Source organism: Hypomesus transpacificus, chromosome 19 (assembly GCF_021917145.1).
Source record: "Hypomesus transpacificus isolate Combined female chromosome 19, fHypTra1, whole genome shotgun sequence".
NCBI lineage: Eukaryota > Metazoa > Chordata > Actinopteri > Osmeriformes > Osmeridae > Hypomesus > Hypomesus transpacificus.
The window spans coordinates 4,551,895-4,568,600 of NC_061078.1; the positions used below are offsets into that span (position 1 = coordinate 4,551,895).

General features: G+C 45.9%; 1 protein-coding gene across 1 annotated transcript; it reads right to left on the reverse strand.

Moving 5' to 3' along the window:
- Positions 1-116: 116 nt before the first annotated feature.
- tent4b (terminal nucleotidyltransferase 4B) lies at positions 117-16,317 on the reverse strand. The gene is made up of 12 exons (XM_047042135.1): positions 15,390-16,317; positions 6,769-6,892; positions 5,418-5,464; positions 4,863-4,983; positions 4,667-4,774; positions 4,357-4,485; positions 3,874-4,087; positions 3,473-3,599; positions 3,276-3,379; positions 2,911-3,113; positions 2,623-2,769; positions 117-2,398 (listed from the first exon to the last, which is right to left on the reverse strand). The coding sequence occupies exons 1-12, from the start codon at positions 15,965-15,967 to the stop codon at positions 2,243-2,245; spliced, it is 2,058 nt and encodes a 685-aa protein (XP_046898091.1). The 5' UTR covers positions 15,968-16,317; the 3' UTR covers positions 117-2,242.
- Between the last annotated feature and the right edge of the window lie 389 nt (positions 16,318-16,706).

Genomic DNA, 16,706 nt, shown 5'->3' on the forward strand with positions numbered 1-16,706 from the left:
TTGCCTAAAAAGGCTGGAGAACGAAACGCACACACAAGCGTCCACATGTGCGCACAGATAACCTACTAATGCCTCAAGGACATAAATTCCTAATCCTTAGAAAAATGACTCTTCTATTCAATTGTACTCTTGTATTTTATTGCATGGATTTGAATAGCTGTAGAGAAACTACAATTCAGATGAGTTCAGTCCTCCCAGAGAGCAGAGATGATAGAAGATTCTGATGGCACCGATGACTTATTGAGTGTCCCCCGTGGTTTAATCCCGGATCAGCACAAATATACTGCATTCAGGCCCAAACTATTTGAGAACAATCTCTTGTCATCCACCCAAACATCAATATTAGAAGCATATTCATTCAAGAACACAAAGAACATACTTATATTAAACTAGAGAGGTACATTTTAGAGGAAGAAAATTATGCTTGATTTACCAGTAGAAGTGTGGTGCTTTAAAAAATATAAGAGGTGACTAACTGTAGTGAGTAACTGACTGAGCAACCATTACAAACTGTAGTATTGTGGTATTCTAGAAATAGTTCTAAAGCGAGTGATATTATAATCGATCCAAAAGGAACTGGCAATTGTCAAGTCTCCAGTTGAAAAGTTTTCAAAGTGTACATATCACAATATGGCTAGTGAATTATCTTTTCCACCCCCTATGCATAGGTCAAATATCCAAATGCAATATTCAGTTGCCAATACAGTGACATCTTTGAGCCTAGAATGATGCCACCATCTACAGGTTAGAGGAAGAACTGCAAGCAGGGGTTGACATGGCCGACACCGAGGGATCGATATGTGAATGTGTTTCCATTAAATTAAAATAAGGTAAAGAAAAGACATTACCAAGAAAAAAACTCTGCTCCCTTTTGAACTAGGTAGACCAGCCACGTAATAAAACAAAATGTCCCCCTTTTGAATCATAAAAATGTCTCTCAACTTAAGTAACTTGGTCACTCAACTATTAATGAAATAAAAGGCAATGACAAAAGACCAGCGACATTGTACTGTACCTGACAAATAGTATCCCCATCCTCCCAGTATACCCCTCTCATCTCATCCAAAACATTGGATACAAGGATATGGGTTCTATTGTTATACATATGGTATTTATACTATATTCATATATAATTATAAAAAAATAAATACATTTAAACAAATGCAAATTATTTTGTAATAGGTAAAATACCAAGGGGAAAATATTACCACCCACATATATGGATCCATTGAGCTATTCATGTGTAGGATTAGCTAAAAACCATTATCTCCTGTGCTAATTTTAATCAGTAATCTGAAAGCCACTGAATTGTTGTGTAGTGCAGCGCAGTGTAAATACTTCATCTACAGCCCTTGATGTGTTAGGCTGAGCAAACATAACTGCTAACACTGTCACTGTGTCACAGTCAGAGAGCAGCAAAGTACAAATAGATGCTGATGATTCATGTTGGCAATGGAACCCAACCCTACCCCTCGCCACACTTGGCTTTACCAAATTGAGAGAAATGTGCACAACTATGTCAGTATATCTTGTAAAAAGTTATATGAAACCATATCTTTTGTAATTGTTTGTTTTTGAGGCTTTTTGCATGTTTGTCCTTTTTTTTTTTTTTTTTTTACAAATCTTTGTATAATCTGCTTACATATAACAAAAAATAACCACCCATCAACAAAATAAAAATCTCATGCATAAGTTATGTCCCCCCACTTACATTTTTGGGTTATCCTCTTTAAAAATCTGTATACACATTTTTTTCATTTTCTTCAACAGAACATTTTTGTACATTTTTTGTTGTCATTTGTCTCTTTTATTCTTTTTTTATAATTATTTTCTTCCTTGAAATTAGCTCGCAGCAGTTTCAGGTATTGCTCCTCAGGTCCACTGGTTTCAGGCACCTTCACCAATGTTCCTCCCAACCACTAGAGGGCAGCACAGTAAGTTGTGTAGGTGCTGGATGTGGCTCTGTTGCTGGGCAATGTGTTTATGTTCAGGAAGCAAATGAACACATCCTTCATGATTTTTTTTCCTCTTTCTGTTCAGGTCCAAGAACTAGGCCCCCATTTTTTTCTCATATTTGTTTTCCTTCTTTTTTTGTTCTTTTTCAGCTATAAAAAGATGTCCCCTTAAGAGCTTGAAACAAGAAATATCCTTATTACTACTAACAACCTCCCGAGATTGGAGATCTGGCAGCAGATCTAAGGACAGTCAGGCAGTTAGTGAGAAGGGGACAGGGGGTGGGGCCCTATCTGCAGAGGTCTTCCTGCGTCGCATCACGCTGGGGTTTCCTCTTCTTGCCATTGCCCTGGTGATGTGGCTTGTTGCTCTGGTGGCTTTTGCTGTTGGATGTAGAGCTCTGCTGGCCACGGTTGTTCTTACTGGTGGAACGTGATGAGCGGCCCTGGAGAACCACACAGACAGACACCTTGTTAGATCCCTTACAGGCAACCTGGAGTGAAATAGTGGTGAAAACTATAGAGTTCACATCAAGTCACAAGCCTTTTCCATTGTAAGATGTGTTTACACTTGACAATGAACATTCTTTTTGAGTGCTTCATAGTCCAACGGCAGAAAGGAAGGATGCCCCTTTTAGAGAGCCACTGCAGGAAGCTGTTCCATCCCTACCTTGCCGCCCTTGTTGTTTCCAGTAGGAGTGCTGGAAGAGTGGCTCTGTGCTCTGTGATTGGCCACGCTCGCTGAGGTGTCTCTGTTGGCAACGTTGCCCCGGCCAGGCAGCTGCTTGGCTGTCTTACAGGGGGTCCCGTCAGACTCCTGCGGACGAGACAACCGACAGTCGGGTCAGAAGTTTAAGAAGAGCAATTTGCATGCCGTCAGCTCTTGTAGATTTGTGTGTTTCTATGAGTGATTATGTGTGTGTGTGTGTGTGTTGCAAAGCGGGTCTGCGCTACTTACAGCGTCACTGGAGCTGGAGGCGGTGGAGGAGGAGGGGCACAGAGGGGAGGAGGAGGGGGAGGAGCGTGACGAGGGGGCCGGAGAGGAGGAGACGGAAGAGGTCTTGCTCCGCGGCGTGGGCGGCAGCACCACCACTTCCTCTGAGAGGTTGTTGTTGCATTCATCGAGCTGCTGAGGCTCCACCAGCAGGGTGACATCATTTCCTGCAGCAAAAGTACATGGAAACACAGAGGTGTGAGGAGACGCAAAATATACAGTACTGCATGTAATGAGGTTCTACCTCAGAAAGGCCTATGATAAACTATGACTACTACTATTACTACAAAAACAGCTACTGTTTGTAGATTAGGCCCCAAAACACATACCATTGAGGGCAGGGTCGTTTTGAGACTGGGGCCCCCACTCCTTGCTGATCCATTCCCTGTACTCGTTCACTTCCTGGGTCACTCGGATTATTCGTCCCAGTATACTGGAGGTAGAAAGATCGGGGAGAGTTCAGTAAATGTACACAGGTTAATCCCATAGCCATGCTTGTGGTACAAGGGTCTTTGCGCGCCCTCACCTCTCGGCCTCGTTGTTGGGGTAGTGTTTGGCGATGGGCGACACGGCGTGGCTCAGCACCACGTAGGCGTAGTCGAACGCTTGCTTCACCTGCATGGCGCCGTACGAGCTGCGGCCCACGTCGTTCTCTGAGGGGGAGCAGGGGGAACACGCCGCTTTACTGCACTGTTGCAAAACACCCTGCCACCTTTGACTTTAATTGATGTGGCTTCTTTTTTTTTAAATTTATTCCTCAACTTTCCCATTTAACATGTCAATGTTTTCAGTCGTAAAAGAAACAGGGAAATAAAAAGACACAGATTCCTACTGGCCTGATGGATCCAGCTATGACAATTCACTACAATACATCATGCCAGAACGGCTACACAAGTAAGCCCCTAACATAGAGGCCCAAGCGCTCACCTGGTTGGAGAGGGTCTTCGATGTAGAGCATGGAGGGCCTGTATCCGTCCATCATGCTCTTCTGGACCTCGTCCTTGGCCACGTAGCAGCCTCCGTCCTTGATGCGGATGCCTGTCTTCAGGTAGTTGAAGTGGCGTCCATACAGCTCAAAGAACTCGATGAGGAGGACGCCCATGTTGGTGTTGGGGCTGCACACGTCTTCCCTGTAGTGGAGCTGACCAACACAGGACATGATGTCAGACATGACACTGGGGGGGGGGGGGGGGGGGGGGGGGGGGTGAACAACTAGTTTTACTTGTGTATGAGTGAGACGTAGAGAGATTAGATTACTAGTTCACTATAAAGACAAGAGAAAATCCAGAGTGAGAAAGGCCCATATTTACCATAGCACAGTCAGGTCATATGGGGGTGGTGTATTGGAGGAGAGACACATATATAAGATAGGTTTGAGGGGGGGGGGGGGGGGGGGGGGGGGCGGCTCACCTGCAGGAAGCTGACAGCCATGAGGAAGAGGCTGTAGGAGCCAATCCCTCCAGTGAACACCTCGTTCAGGTCCCTCTGCAGTAGGAACTGCTTCAGCACCAGCACCAGGTATGGGAGAACCGGGTACTTCTACAAGGAGGATGGGGGGATAAGAACTGGTGTGAGCAGAAGCACAGCTGTATCTGGAGTTATAGCACCCCCTAGTGGCAAATTACTATTTTAGAATGAACATAACTGATACCAACTGCGTTCAGAATACTCCCATCAAGCCCTTTTTGCTTTGCTATTCAACTGGAACAGTTGAACTCACCTCTTTGAACTCTTTAATGAGTCTGGCGGCTCTAACGCCACTCTTTACGTTGAAGCTGATGTCCACTTTCACCTCAGTGTAGGAGTCGGTCAGCTTGATGATGGGCACCTGGTAGTAGCAGGGATTAGCACTGTCATTTATACACGACACAAAAACATTCTCAAAATTAACACACCCACACACACACTGTGCCTACCGTGGCCTTGTCCAACACTTTGACAGAGTTCTCATCGGCTATGTTTCTCTTCCGGAGAGCCTCCTCCAGGGTCCAGAGGGGCAGGGTCTCCCACCTCCCAAACACCACTAGGTCGATGTCACTGGGGGTGGGGGGGGGGGGTCACAGGTCAGGAAATAGTACTACATGTGACAACCTCAATACAGAGCTCCCTCTCACACGCACACACAAAGAGCTTAAACCCACTAATCAAGCATTCGCAGTTTCACGTCAAGAGACCAGTAATCAACGCGACACATCAGTACCAGTGTGTGTATGACGTTAGATGAAACAAGGTTCAAAACATGCCCAGGCAGTGCTAAATGTACCACAGTCTTAACCCTCCCCCCAAAAACTAAGTCAAATGATTACAAAATGGGGCCAGCAAACACTATTCTCTCCACGCCCACAAAGCTCCTGAGCCCAGCTCAGTGTGCTCCAAGGCCAGTTTACACTAACAGTATGGGAGGAGAGATTAAGATAACTGGTCACTCAATGGACTTATCAGGAGCAAGCCAGAAAATCAATTGAGGTTACCTTGTTGGCAGATACAGTCCGGTGCTGAAGCTCCCAAATACTTGGACCTGTGGGGAGGAACACAAACAAACACACACACACAGAGAGAGAGAGAGGTCCCAACAAGTCAATTAATCATTCATCTCATTGACATCATGCATGCAATAAATTTGCTGTGGACTACAACCTGCTGTGGCATGTCACTCAAAGATCAGCACAAAAACAACTTGTAAATTCAGGTATTGAAGGAAACGACTCTCCTGACATTTAGTTGTGTCAGGAAAAAAGTTGCCCTTCCCGCAACTGAAGCCAGTCATTGTGTTTTAATGTCAGCTTTAATGTATTTCCTGTAAAAAGCACACGCTTTCAACCTGTTTGTCAAGTTTCACAGTTATGATGACTTGGTAACCAGTAATTGCTCCTTCAAAAAGGGAGGAGATAGGATCAGAGCAAAAAAAAAGAAAAAACAGCAACAACAAAAAATCATAGTACTAGGAATACCTTTAACAACCTCAATTAGTACACTCCCCTCATATCGTGGGAAAGACATTTTGTATTTGTAATTCGGCTCCCGACCAATTTGCAATGGGAATCCTCATTACGCTGTTCAGATGAGGGGCAAGGCTCAGTCTGAGAGGGGCAGAAAATAGCTCTAAGCCCTAAACCTGCCGTTATGTTCCATGAAGCACCAGCACCCGCCTTTACTCGACTGGCAGGATAAATCCTCCAATCAGCTTAGTCGAGGCATGTGATGAGGACATAAAACAAAAGGCGAGCTGAACGGCATGCCGAACGCTAGTTCCGGGAGGGGGGGCGACGCCGCCGCTACACAGTCTTGGTTGACCTGTGAGGACCTGTGGCAGGTGCTTAGTCAAGAGATGCAGAGAGACTGGTCCCAAACGGTCCTCCTGCAGTTGAACTAAACTACACTGGCCGGAGGTGAGATCCCCCTTTGTGTGACAGGTAGAGTGTTTACGAGTTAAACGCTTGTGAGCTCCCCAGTGTCTGGGAGCCCAGGATTAGTACTGTCCTGTCTGAGTGGCTATCACAGGGTATCACACAGCTGCTGGCTCAGGCCTGCGCTCTGGCCTTGGATCATAGAGCCAAAGCAGAAGGCTGGATCCTGCCTCTCCAACAGTTTGTTAAGCTAGTACAGTATATACACACACACATATACCTATCAGAAGGCTCAAAGTCACAGGGAATAGGACACCTGGGCACTGTTGATTAGAGGGCCTAAATAGAACGGTGGAAAGCAGATAAGAGTGGACGGGACAAGATCCACGTCGGTACCCGTCTACGAGACTCAAACAGGACGGGGGGGGAAGTGAATGAGAGCAGCGATCCTGCCCATGTCATCCCTGGGCTTTACCTCAGCGCTGGGCCACAGGTCGTTGATGACACCCTTGATCCTGTCCACCACCTCCAGCCTCATTCGCTCCTCCTCCGGCCGCGGGGAGATGTACGCGTAGAAGTCAGTGATCTCCTCGTGAAGCCTGGCAGGGCACATGGGAGGAAGACAAAACCAAATAAATGCACAGTCAGGGGAGAGGAGTATGGGGTGGACAAAGGCAACCATTGTATGGATGATATCAGAGGATTTTTTTTTCACAATGGAAACTGTGTTTTGTGTTTTCTTGCATGAGCGCGTATTGCATTTCATCTTGCTAAACAGCCCACAACAGATAATTATCTACATGCCCTACATTGCACTTGTGATGGGAGTGCTCTCAATAGAATGTTCATCTCACAGCTCTGTGATAGGTTACGAAATGCAACGCATGAACATGCAAACTAGCTTCATTCCCTCGGGATAGCTGGGCTGAAGAGCTTCTTGACAGTCAGCTGTGTTTAATTTGCTTTCCATCAACATGTCAAAGACTTGTGGTTATCTGTGACCTTCAATCCAATGAACAGTTCAAAAACATTGTTATGTGTGTTTGACCTGAAGCATTTCAACAATTAAGCTACAGCTTCCTATAACACTTTGATTGAACCTGAACCTACTGACAATCTAAAGACACAGCAAACCTCAAATAAAGATGAAAGACACTTGTCATACACTCAGAACCAGATGATCAGTTTTGCTTTAATCCTAAAACCTGTTCAGACTTCTTAAACTAACACCATATCGGTTTGACAAGCCTAGGCGATGGCCAAATACCTAATGACGCCATTAAAACATTTTAAGCTGCCACTGACAAGCTTTAAATGAATATTAGCAAGGCATTACCATCGATTTAGTTTGCTTAGATTGTTTGGCTGATCGGGCCAACTTGGCCCTGCCTGGGCAGGGCGGCCTGGTGTGCCTGCCAGGGCTGAGGTTGGCACGACCCAGGGTGCCGTGCCCCAGGACCTGTCTGACGATGTGTCAAACAATGGCCACTGGAACAAACCCTGGGTTCTCAGTGGGGCTGGGACTTGTCAGCAACCAGCCATTCAACCAGGCAGTATGTCTAATACAGATCATGTATATGTACACATACTTATTGTGTTCCCACAGCTGATCCATAAGATTAAGACCTATATGTGCAACATTCTCTCACATACACACATTTCAAACATGTCATACAGCTCAAGATCCCCCCCCCCACACACACACACACACACACACACACACACACACACACACACACACACACACACACACACACACGTCAGCTGCCTGATGCCATCCACCCCTTTGACCAGGGCAATATGCAACTTTGTTCCGCAATCTGCCGGCTGACTCCTGAACGTTCTAGATAGCGCGTGGTAGAAGGGACAGGTGTGGGGGCACAGAGAGAGGAGGAGGGCCCAGCCAGTCAGGGGCCACAGGGCCTAACGACACGCTGAGCCACCAGGGTCACCAGGCTCTCAGGGTCCAAGGCACAGTCACAACCACCAGGAAAGAAGTTATAATATTGTCGTCTATGGGCATTCATGTAACCCAGTAAAAAGCTAGAGAACTTCCATGAATAGGAGGTCTATAATCTCTCTACCAGGCATCTGTATGTCAGGACGGGAGAGCAGAGATCAGGCGTGTTGTCAGGTGATGGTGGTGAACACCATGGTAAGCTGGAACACAGCGGAGCAGGCCACTCCTCGCTGCCCACTGGCTCGGCCTGACGAGTCGCACATTAACGGGCACACCCACACACACACAGAAAAACTCAAACAAAACATGCATGCACAAAAACAAGGCTACGGGTCACAGAAAGACAAATAAAAATAGACGTACAAAACATGGAAAAAAAAGACGTACAAAAAAACAAACCACACACTGTGCCTCAGATGGCCATGCAAACACGGCCCAGAGTCTTACAACACCACTTCCTTTGGCCTTTCTCTTAAGAAACGAGTAAAAAGGTTGAGAAAAAAAAACACTTTCCCCACATTACAAACAGTAGTTACAAACTGCCAGCCCGAGGGAAACATGTGAGGAAGACCAACTACTATCTGACGGATGTCCTTTCTGTCACCCTGACAATCCTTGTGTGCATGTGCGTTTTATGTAACACACCATCTTGGCTTGACAACACTACAGCCAGGGCTCCGCCTCTCAGCACACCTGTGGGTTCTGGTTGAGTGTTCCCCAAGTAACATTCCAGTGTTACCCAAGTAACACTCAACCAGCGTGGGAAGAAATGGTAAGTGTAGCGAAACTGAGGCGTACGTTGATTCTGGGGGGGGGGAAACTGCAATTCTCTCTGCCTTATGTCTTTGAGTTTGAGTTGCATCAAGGTTAAATCCTTCTACACCTTGACCAGGGCGTAAAGCAGCGTCTAACGCCACGGTCACCAGTCTGTCGGGGTTACCTCCCCCTCGCCCTGCAATCAGGAGCAGAAAGAAGACCCCCCCCCTCATATTCAATGTCACATGTCCCTTAGGGAGTGAAACCTGCTTTTCAACACTGGTCATGCAACAGCACTACACTGCAGGTGTGCGAGACATGCCTGTGTGAAACAGCAGGCTCTTTATACTCCAAGAAACATGGCAGGCGTACGGCACCACTCTCCTTTGCTGTCAAAAGGTGGGCTATTACGCAGCAGTCATGCCGGGTAGGGGAGGCAGACGGGGTAGTGCTGGGGGGGATGGGGGGGACGGGGCACTCATGTGTGAGATGAGGTCGCCACGACATACCAGGCGCCTTTTCTCTTCACCCTTCCTGTCTCTATTTTTCTCTTTCTGGTGGTCACTCAGTCATGAGAACAGGAGCACACACCCACTGGCACTGCAGCATGCATCCACGTAGACATGTGTGCATTCTGAGACAGACAGACAGACACACAGACAGACAGACAGACAGACACACACACACACACTGCAGAGGCAACCTGACAGCATTCATCACACCCAGCACCACTGCAACAATGACTGCAACGTGAACACACCCCAGAGTCAACACAGACAGGGCTGCAGCGGACACACGCCTAAGTCACTCCAGCTGGGTCTGCAACAATAGAGGACAGGGAGGGGGGGGGGGGCAGGCTGGAGGGGCAGGTTAGACTGGCGGTCTGCCACAGGGCCTTGAGACAAACTCCTGAAGACTTCCTCAGTCAGATACTGTAAAGCACTCACTGAGTGAATGATATTGCCACCTCCGCCCAGTCTCGCTCGCTTTCATTTCATTTTTTGTTTACACACACACACCATAGTCCAATCAAACTTATCAGTTACACGTCCCGACACAATGACTGATGTGTTGCTAATATCAGGTGAAATCACCCCTCCTCAAATTGAAAAGTTATGGCGATAGCAATTTCATTTCCATGTGCTCCGTCTCCCAACTGTGATAACTGGATGAGCTTCCTCTAAGTGGCCATCTAAAGAAACTGTTCTACATTCAATTCAGCCAACCATCAGTCAGACTGTTCTGTCTGGCTAGGTTTCGTTTCCCAGTACAGGCTGCAGCCCAGTTTATTCTGTTTGTGTGTGTTTGCTTGTGTGTGTGTGTGTGCGTGTGTGCGTGTCTGTGCGAGAGACAAGAGCAAGGGTTTCGTTTCAGGGTAAAAGGCTGAGCCAGGTTGCCTCGTCACCCTGGGAACAGCATTAACATGTGTGTGTGAGATTGGGGGGGGGGGGGGGGGGGGGGGGAGTGGCCTCCACATGTACATGTGACCAAATTCCGCCCTGGTAAGCCCCGCCTTTTGGGTTATATTACAGGCAGGCCTGCACCTGCCAGAGAAACACAAAGACCCTTGGCACCTTCTATCAGATAATCTGCCTGCATTTATCATATGAAAATGATGTAATCTGCTTGGAGCCTGCCTTCCAGAGGGCTGAGCTGGATCATCTCAGTGTAAAGGCAAGAGAGGAGGTGGAGTCGGCCAAAACCATTTAGGAGCCACAAGACGGTTTCTGCTGGATAAAACAACAGGCACAGTTCTGCAAGGCAAGGCGAGTGAGAGCACTAAACAAGTGCAAGTGAGCTTTGAAGCAGGAGTGTGCGTGCAGCGCTGAAACGGTTTGGTGTGGTGAAAGGGGAGGGGAATCTGCTAGGTGAGAGAGAGGAGGTAGTAGCTGTTGCAGTGAGACTGAATGAATGAGCCCTCTTTATTCATCAACCCGGCAGATGTGCCGCCTCGGTACAAAGGTGTGTGAGACAGTGTGCATGTGTCTCGGTTTATAACCCGGCTATAATAAATAAAAAGGTCTTTAAAAAAACAAAAAAAACAAGAAGGACTGAGCAAATGACTTACTACATATATTTTTTTCTCTTTTTTTTGGACCCCCTACTAGGCAGGTCCTCCTAGCTAGTGGAGCGTGCCTCGAGGACCCAGCTATAAATATTACAGAAAGGGATCAGGGACACAAATAACAGGGTGCTGTACCACCACGCACATGTTTCAGTGTACCAGTGGCACCTTCACATGGCACAGGTCCCCTTCCCTTCACGTGCCTCGACCACCACTGGGCTGTAAACCTCCCAGGTCATAGCTTATTAGGGCCGTGGTGCTGTCGGCAGTACAGTTGGCAGCATTTCCCAAAGTAAATATAGGGTCCTGCTCCCCCCCCCCTCACTGCTGTTGCTGCGTGACGAAGCAGGGAGCCGTACAACAGCACATCACCGCCACCATAGTGAGGAAAAGAGGTCAACCACAAGCGGGCGAGCCACCAAGGTGTCCATGTCTCAGAGATGGCCAATTCATTAATGTTTCATCAAAGTACTTCAGCCAGGTCCCAGACTGGTTAGGCTACCGTGACAAAAAAAATGGGTTCAGGTTTCATTAAGAAGTAACTGTAAGAGAAGCCCACAGAAGAACAGGATCTTTGCTCGTAGTACGAGCCGACTCTTTGGCCTAACCCAAACTATCTGGCAATGACACGACTGTGTCCAAAAATCTTGTGTTTATTGCTGTAGTAAAACAAAGGTTCTGAGAGTTCTGCATGGTGGAAAACCATCTGAAGTCGATGAAGAATCTACAACTCCGACATCAGACGGTCTGTCGTTCAGTGATGAGAGGTGTCCTCTTCTGATGCTGAGAGAGGATCTAGGCCTAGAGGATCAAGAAATCCCCAAGTTGAAACACACCACTGACAGATGGACCAATGTAGGTCTGGTCTACTGAGATCAAAAAGAGGAAACTGACAAGTGTTAATCAATGAGTTTCACCCCCACTATAATTAGCCTACAAACGATGTAGGCTATAAACTGCTGTGCATACACACAGCGAACGGTTTGCCATCTGCAATTTAGCATAGCTCCGTCTCATAGCTTTTATTTTAGAGAGCGAGCCACTAAAAATAGAAGATGTAGGATATGTGACAGGCATGACAGGGGCCTGTTGGAAGTACCGTGTTGAATACATGGTTGCAACAAGCAACAAGTTCCTGAATAACTTGAGAAAAATGAAGAAAATAGAATCCAACCATCCAATCACATTTACATGTATTCATTTAGCAGACGCTTTTATCCAAAGCGACTTCCAAGAGAGAGCTTTACAAAGTGCATAGGTCACTGATAATAACAACAAGATAGCCCCAAAACATTGCGAGTACAAACATTTCAATCGAACATGACCATATCACCAGAACACAACAACCACCATACAGAACTTCTCCAAACGCAATCTATTTATCCAAGCCTTAAAGCTGAACTTGGTCATTAGAGAAGCCCTCTATTCCAGTACTCCCCCTTTCACATGGGATGGGCGAGAAGTTATGGTAGTGTAATGTTACACAAAATCCCCAAAATTGCCTAACTCCCCAACTAAAATCCTGTTTCCTGTGTTGTTCGCTGACTTGTCTGCATAAAGTCTTCAACGATAGCGATTGGATATGAGAAGGGGAGGGGGGGGGGGGGCGGGGGGGGGGGGCATTCCTCCTCAGTGCACGTGGGAGGACTGAGTTACAGAGGGTTCCCCACACGTGATCCAGGGGGGGTCTGGTTTACCATCCATGCAAATCTCTACTCAGGTCTACAACAATTGGCTTGTAGCCAGAGAGTGAGCAAAAGGGAGACTGTGTGTGTGTGTGAGAGACAGAGAGAGAGACAAAGAGAGGGGGGGTTGAAAGAGAGATAAGTAAATGTGAGAGAGGGGTGAAAGAGAAAGACATCTCTCTCACACTCAGACACAAGCCACCAAGCTGACAAGGGAGCTCAGCCACAGAGGTGATGTGTGGGAGCCGAGCTATAGAGGAATCGTTATAAATCTCTCAAGTGGCGGTGCTATATAACCATGAGCCAATGTGGCTCACCAGTTTGACATTAGCAACGTGCTTCTATGGTCTGTGCACCACCGATCCAACACGCGGACCCCTGGTCTCACTGAGAGATGACATCATACAAAACTAAAAACAGCTGTTGGTCACAAAGAAAAAAAACTTGACTGGCTAAAAAAAATCCGAAAATACATTGAGTTGAACAGAAGTGTGCTTCAGAGTAGAAGATGGGATTTGTACGCCAAAAAAGAACTAAAATTGCTTAAATACCTGCTCTCTTTTTAGTCTTAAAAGAGAGCAGATTCATTTTGGGAGCTTTCTTTTTAAAAGAGAAAAATAGTTGCCACGTATGATTTCACGTCATCTCCCACATAAGTCACAAACTTTTCAGGTTTCAAAAGAACACAAAAGATTCAATTCTGCTTCAAAACAATGCAGCCTCTAGTAAAAAGCCTATTTTTATTCTGGCTGTTGTACTAGACTAGAGAATAAGAGGTGGCAGAACTCCCCAGCTACTCTTGCATCTGATTGGTCAACAGCTCCATGTGACATCATAGCAAAGGAGCTCAAGTTTCCTTCAAGTGGAGGGGCTGGGTTTGTTTTGGGCGAGCGAGGCCAGGACATGCTCAGCATGCGCTGCATGTAAACACAGATCCCCTTCCAGTGAGAGGCTGGACCTTCTGGGGCTTTTAAACAACCAGTCCAGAAAGACTGCATGCACACACACATACGCCCAGTCCCTTCATTCTCGCCCCAGCAACTAAGAACGGTGACTCACTTACAGAAAAAAAGAAAAACACATTTCCCACAGTCTGACTTTTTCTACACCCATCTCATTGCGAATATCAAGGTGATTGTACGAAAGTACAATTGTAATAGTTTACGCCCCAAGGTGTCACATGCAAAGACAAATGTATTTGGATGTAAAGGAGTTCCTATTAGCTTTCTTTCCAACGTTTTCCCGACTTTTGGGAGAATCACAATGAATTGTTCACAGCTCATAGTTAAAGGCTTAAACACTCTTATTTGCATAATGTAAATTGACAGATGGTCTTTTATTTGGCAATTTTGATCAACATTTGGTTGGTTGGTAGCAGGCTAGCTAGCTAATATAGCTTGGCACTGTGAACTGAAAATAAATAGTGAGACTGAGAGCCTGGTTGCGACTGTGATCCAGGCTGTATGGCTAAGGATGGGGGGTATTAGTGTAGCTAATCACTTAGGAATGTCCTTCTGCAAACAGTGTGCTTCAATATTACTATAAATGAGGATCAGCCAAAGACTTTGCTCCAGGGCTCTATACATGCTGCTAGTCTACGCATGTCAGGCACAGGAGAGAAAGAGAGAGAAACCACACACACACACTCACTTCCACACCTTTAAAAATGCTTTTTAAACTAAACAACCCACCCTTTTCTATAGTGTCAAGTAGGAAGAACAGGCTTTCCAAAAATAGGTCATCATTGACATTGATGATTAGGCTAGTTATATGTGAAATATATGGCTTTGAAATTGTGTAGAAATCGTTTTGTTTTAGCAAAAAAACTTTTTGGGGAAAAACTCATTTCAACATACATCTCTCCCCAAAAAAATCAAGCCATCTCTACTAGTCAAAACAAATGACAATCATTGTGAACAGCCCTGATTTAAAGTATAATGTCTTCAACCAAGGGTCTACAGGCTGGACACTGTTCACAATCAGGTGTGTAACACAGGTGGGGGTAGTTTAAACTGTAGCTACATCATACTGACCACATAGTTGGTAACAACTGTGAAACAACAGGTATCTCTTAGGAGATGTTTCCTGTGATTGTTTGTACATGGCCATTGCAAAGTTTTAATTATAATTGATAAGTATTTTGGACAGTTTATTTTATGACTACCACATTTCTGGATTAAGGAATTTTCACACAGTCAAAGGTGGGATTGAAAAGTTATTGCCGTTCTGCAATCTTGTTATTGCCATTCTGGAGAGTAGACAGGTGCGCCTGTGTTATCTGACACGCGGATATATCATGGTCATAAACAATGTGGCTCGTCTATGCAATGTATATAGTTTGATAAAGACGGTTATTATAATATTAACTAAGAACGACAAGCTGTAGCACATTGTAAGGGCGTCACAAATCGTGACGGCTCGTGACGGCCAAATGGCAAGCCAAATATGGATACATGCTGGCCTAACCGTGTAGGAATTTGTATGAGCCAACGACACTAATCTGATGTAAGACCCTCTTGCTCCTTAACTTCTGCTAGCTACAGAGTAATATCTGTAGCAGCTAAAGACGCTAAAACTGTTGATATGTTTGTAATAGTTGCAGGTGATGAGGGAACTGAGTTAAGTCTTACCCGACAATTCCGTCTGAGTAGTTCCTGACTTTCCATGGCGTACCCGTGAAACTAGCACAGCCCCCAGTCTGGTCAGAACCGATGCTGCCACTGTGCAAGAGACTGCTATTGAATCCAAAAGTGCTAGCCTTGTTGTCTCTTTTCCTTTTGTTGGGGTGTCCTGCGTTGTCCGGAACCCCTCTCCAGACCACAGCGACCCCACTACCCACTTGGCCCCCTCGTCCGCCGCCCCTCCCCGCAGCTCGGTTGTTGTGGTTGTTGTTGCTTTCCAATGGTATAAAGTCTCGTTGTTCCACTACATCACTGTCTCCCGTCGAGTTCGACATTCCCTGACTCCTGGGTTCACTGTTGGTGACGCCTGAGTTGACAGCACCGTTTTTGTTGGAGATTATCGTACCCGATGCCCCGTTGATGTTCAATTTCGGACTCGTTGAACTTGTCGTGCTAGGAGTACCCGTGCTATAGTTGTTATTTACGTGGAAATTACCCAATCCTTGTGTCGTTTCCCAAATCTGCACCCACAGGCTGTTAGCTGGTCCGCGTTGTTCAGGCTGAAACCAAGCGATTCTTGGATCCATCAAACGGCACTGCAGGCACACTGCCCCGAGCAAGGCTCTGCTCGTGTGAAGCTAGACAGGTAGCCTAGCCTCAAAACGCTAGCTAGCTAAGATTTAGCAGCTAACTCGTTTGCTTCGTTACTACAGGTTGCTATACAATATATTTTACGTGTGGTGGATCTCCATATATTTAAATGAAAACCATCTGCTACGAAGGTGACGAGACGCTGTGCGATGTGTTCAAGGTAGAGCTGTTCGCAAAGTTCGGATTCTAGAATGGAGGAAATGTGCGGCCGTTGCCTATCGAAACGATTCTGACCCTTTCCTCCTGATCGTGGGTCCCTCAATGGCGGACCACACAGTGACACTGCGCAGGCTCGCACTGACAGAAAGGAGGATTTAAACAGGGCGGAGAAATAGTTGTTACGCAAGAGGAGAACATCTTGTTACTTGTTACGTAACAATAGGCAATTGATAAATTTTCTGACGTAAATAACTATAAATCGAAAACGCATTTTCATTGTGAATAAAAACTATACATTGCATGAATAAGCTTTTATCAGTAGCCTACAGTAGCCGTATTTCAGGTCATTTGATCTTTCATCTTAATAACTGTCCTCTTAATGTGAACCAATCTAATTGCTTACAAAATAATGTTGCTGTTCAGAATAATTTACACATTTCAATTCGAACATACATATATATATATATATATATACGATGCATAGTTAAATTGAAAAGTTTTACTGATGAAAACAAC

Bases quoted from the DNA above. Each gene is read 5' to 3' on its own strand.
- tent4b (XM_047042135.1), bottom strand. From the start codon at position 15,967: ATGGATCCAAGAATCGCTTGGTTTCAGCCTGAACAACGCGGACCAGCT. The intron at 3,600-3,873 runs GTGAGCGCTTGG...GCTCCCCCTCAG, and splicing joins CGAAGACCCTCTCCAACCAG to AGAACGACGTGGGCCGCAGC. The intron at 3,114-3,275 runs GTATGTGTTTTG...CTTTTGCTGCAG, and splicing joins AAACGACCCTGCCCTCAATG to GAAATGATGTCACCCTGCTG.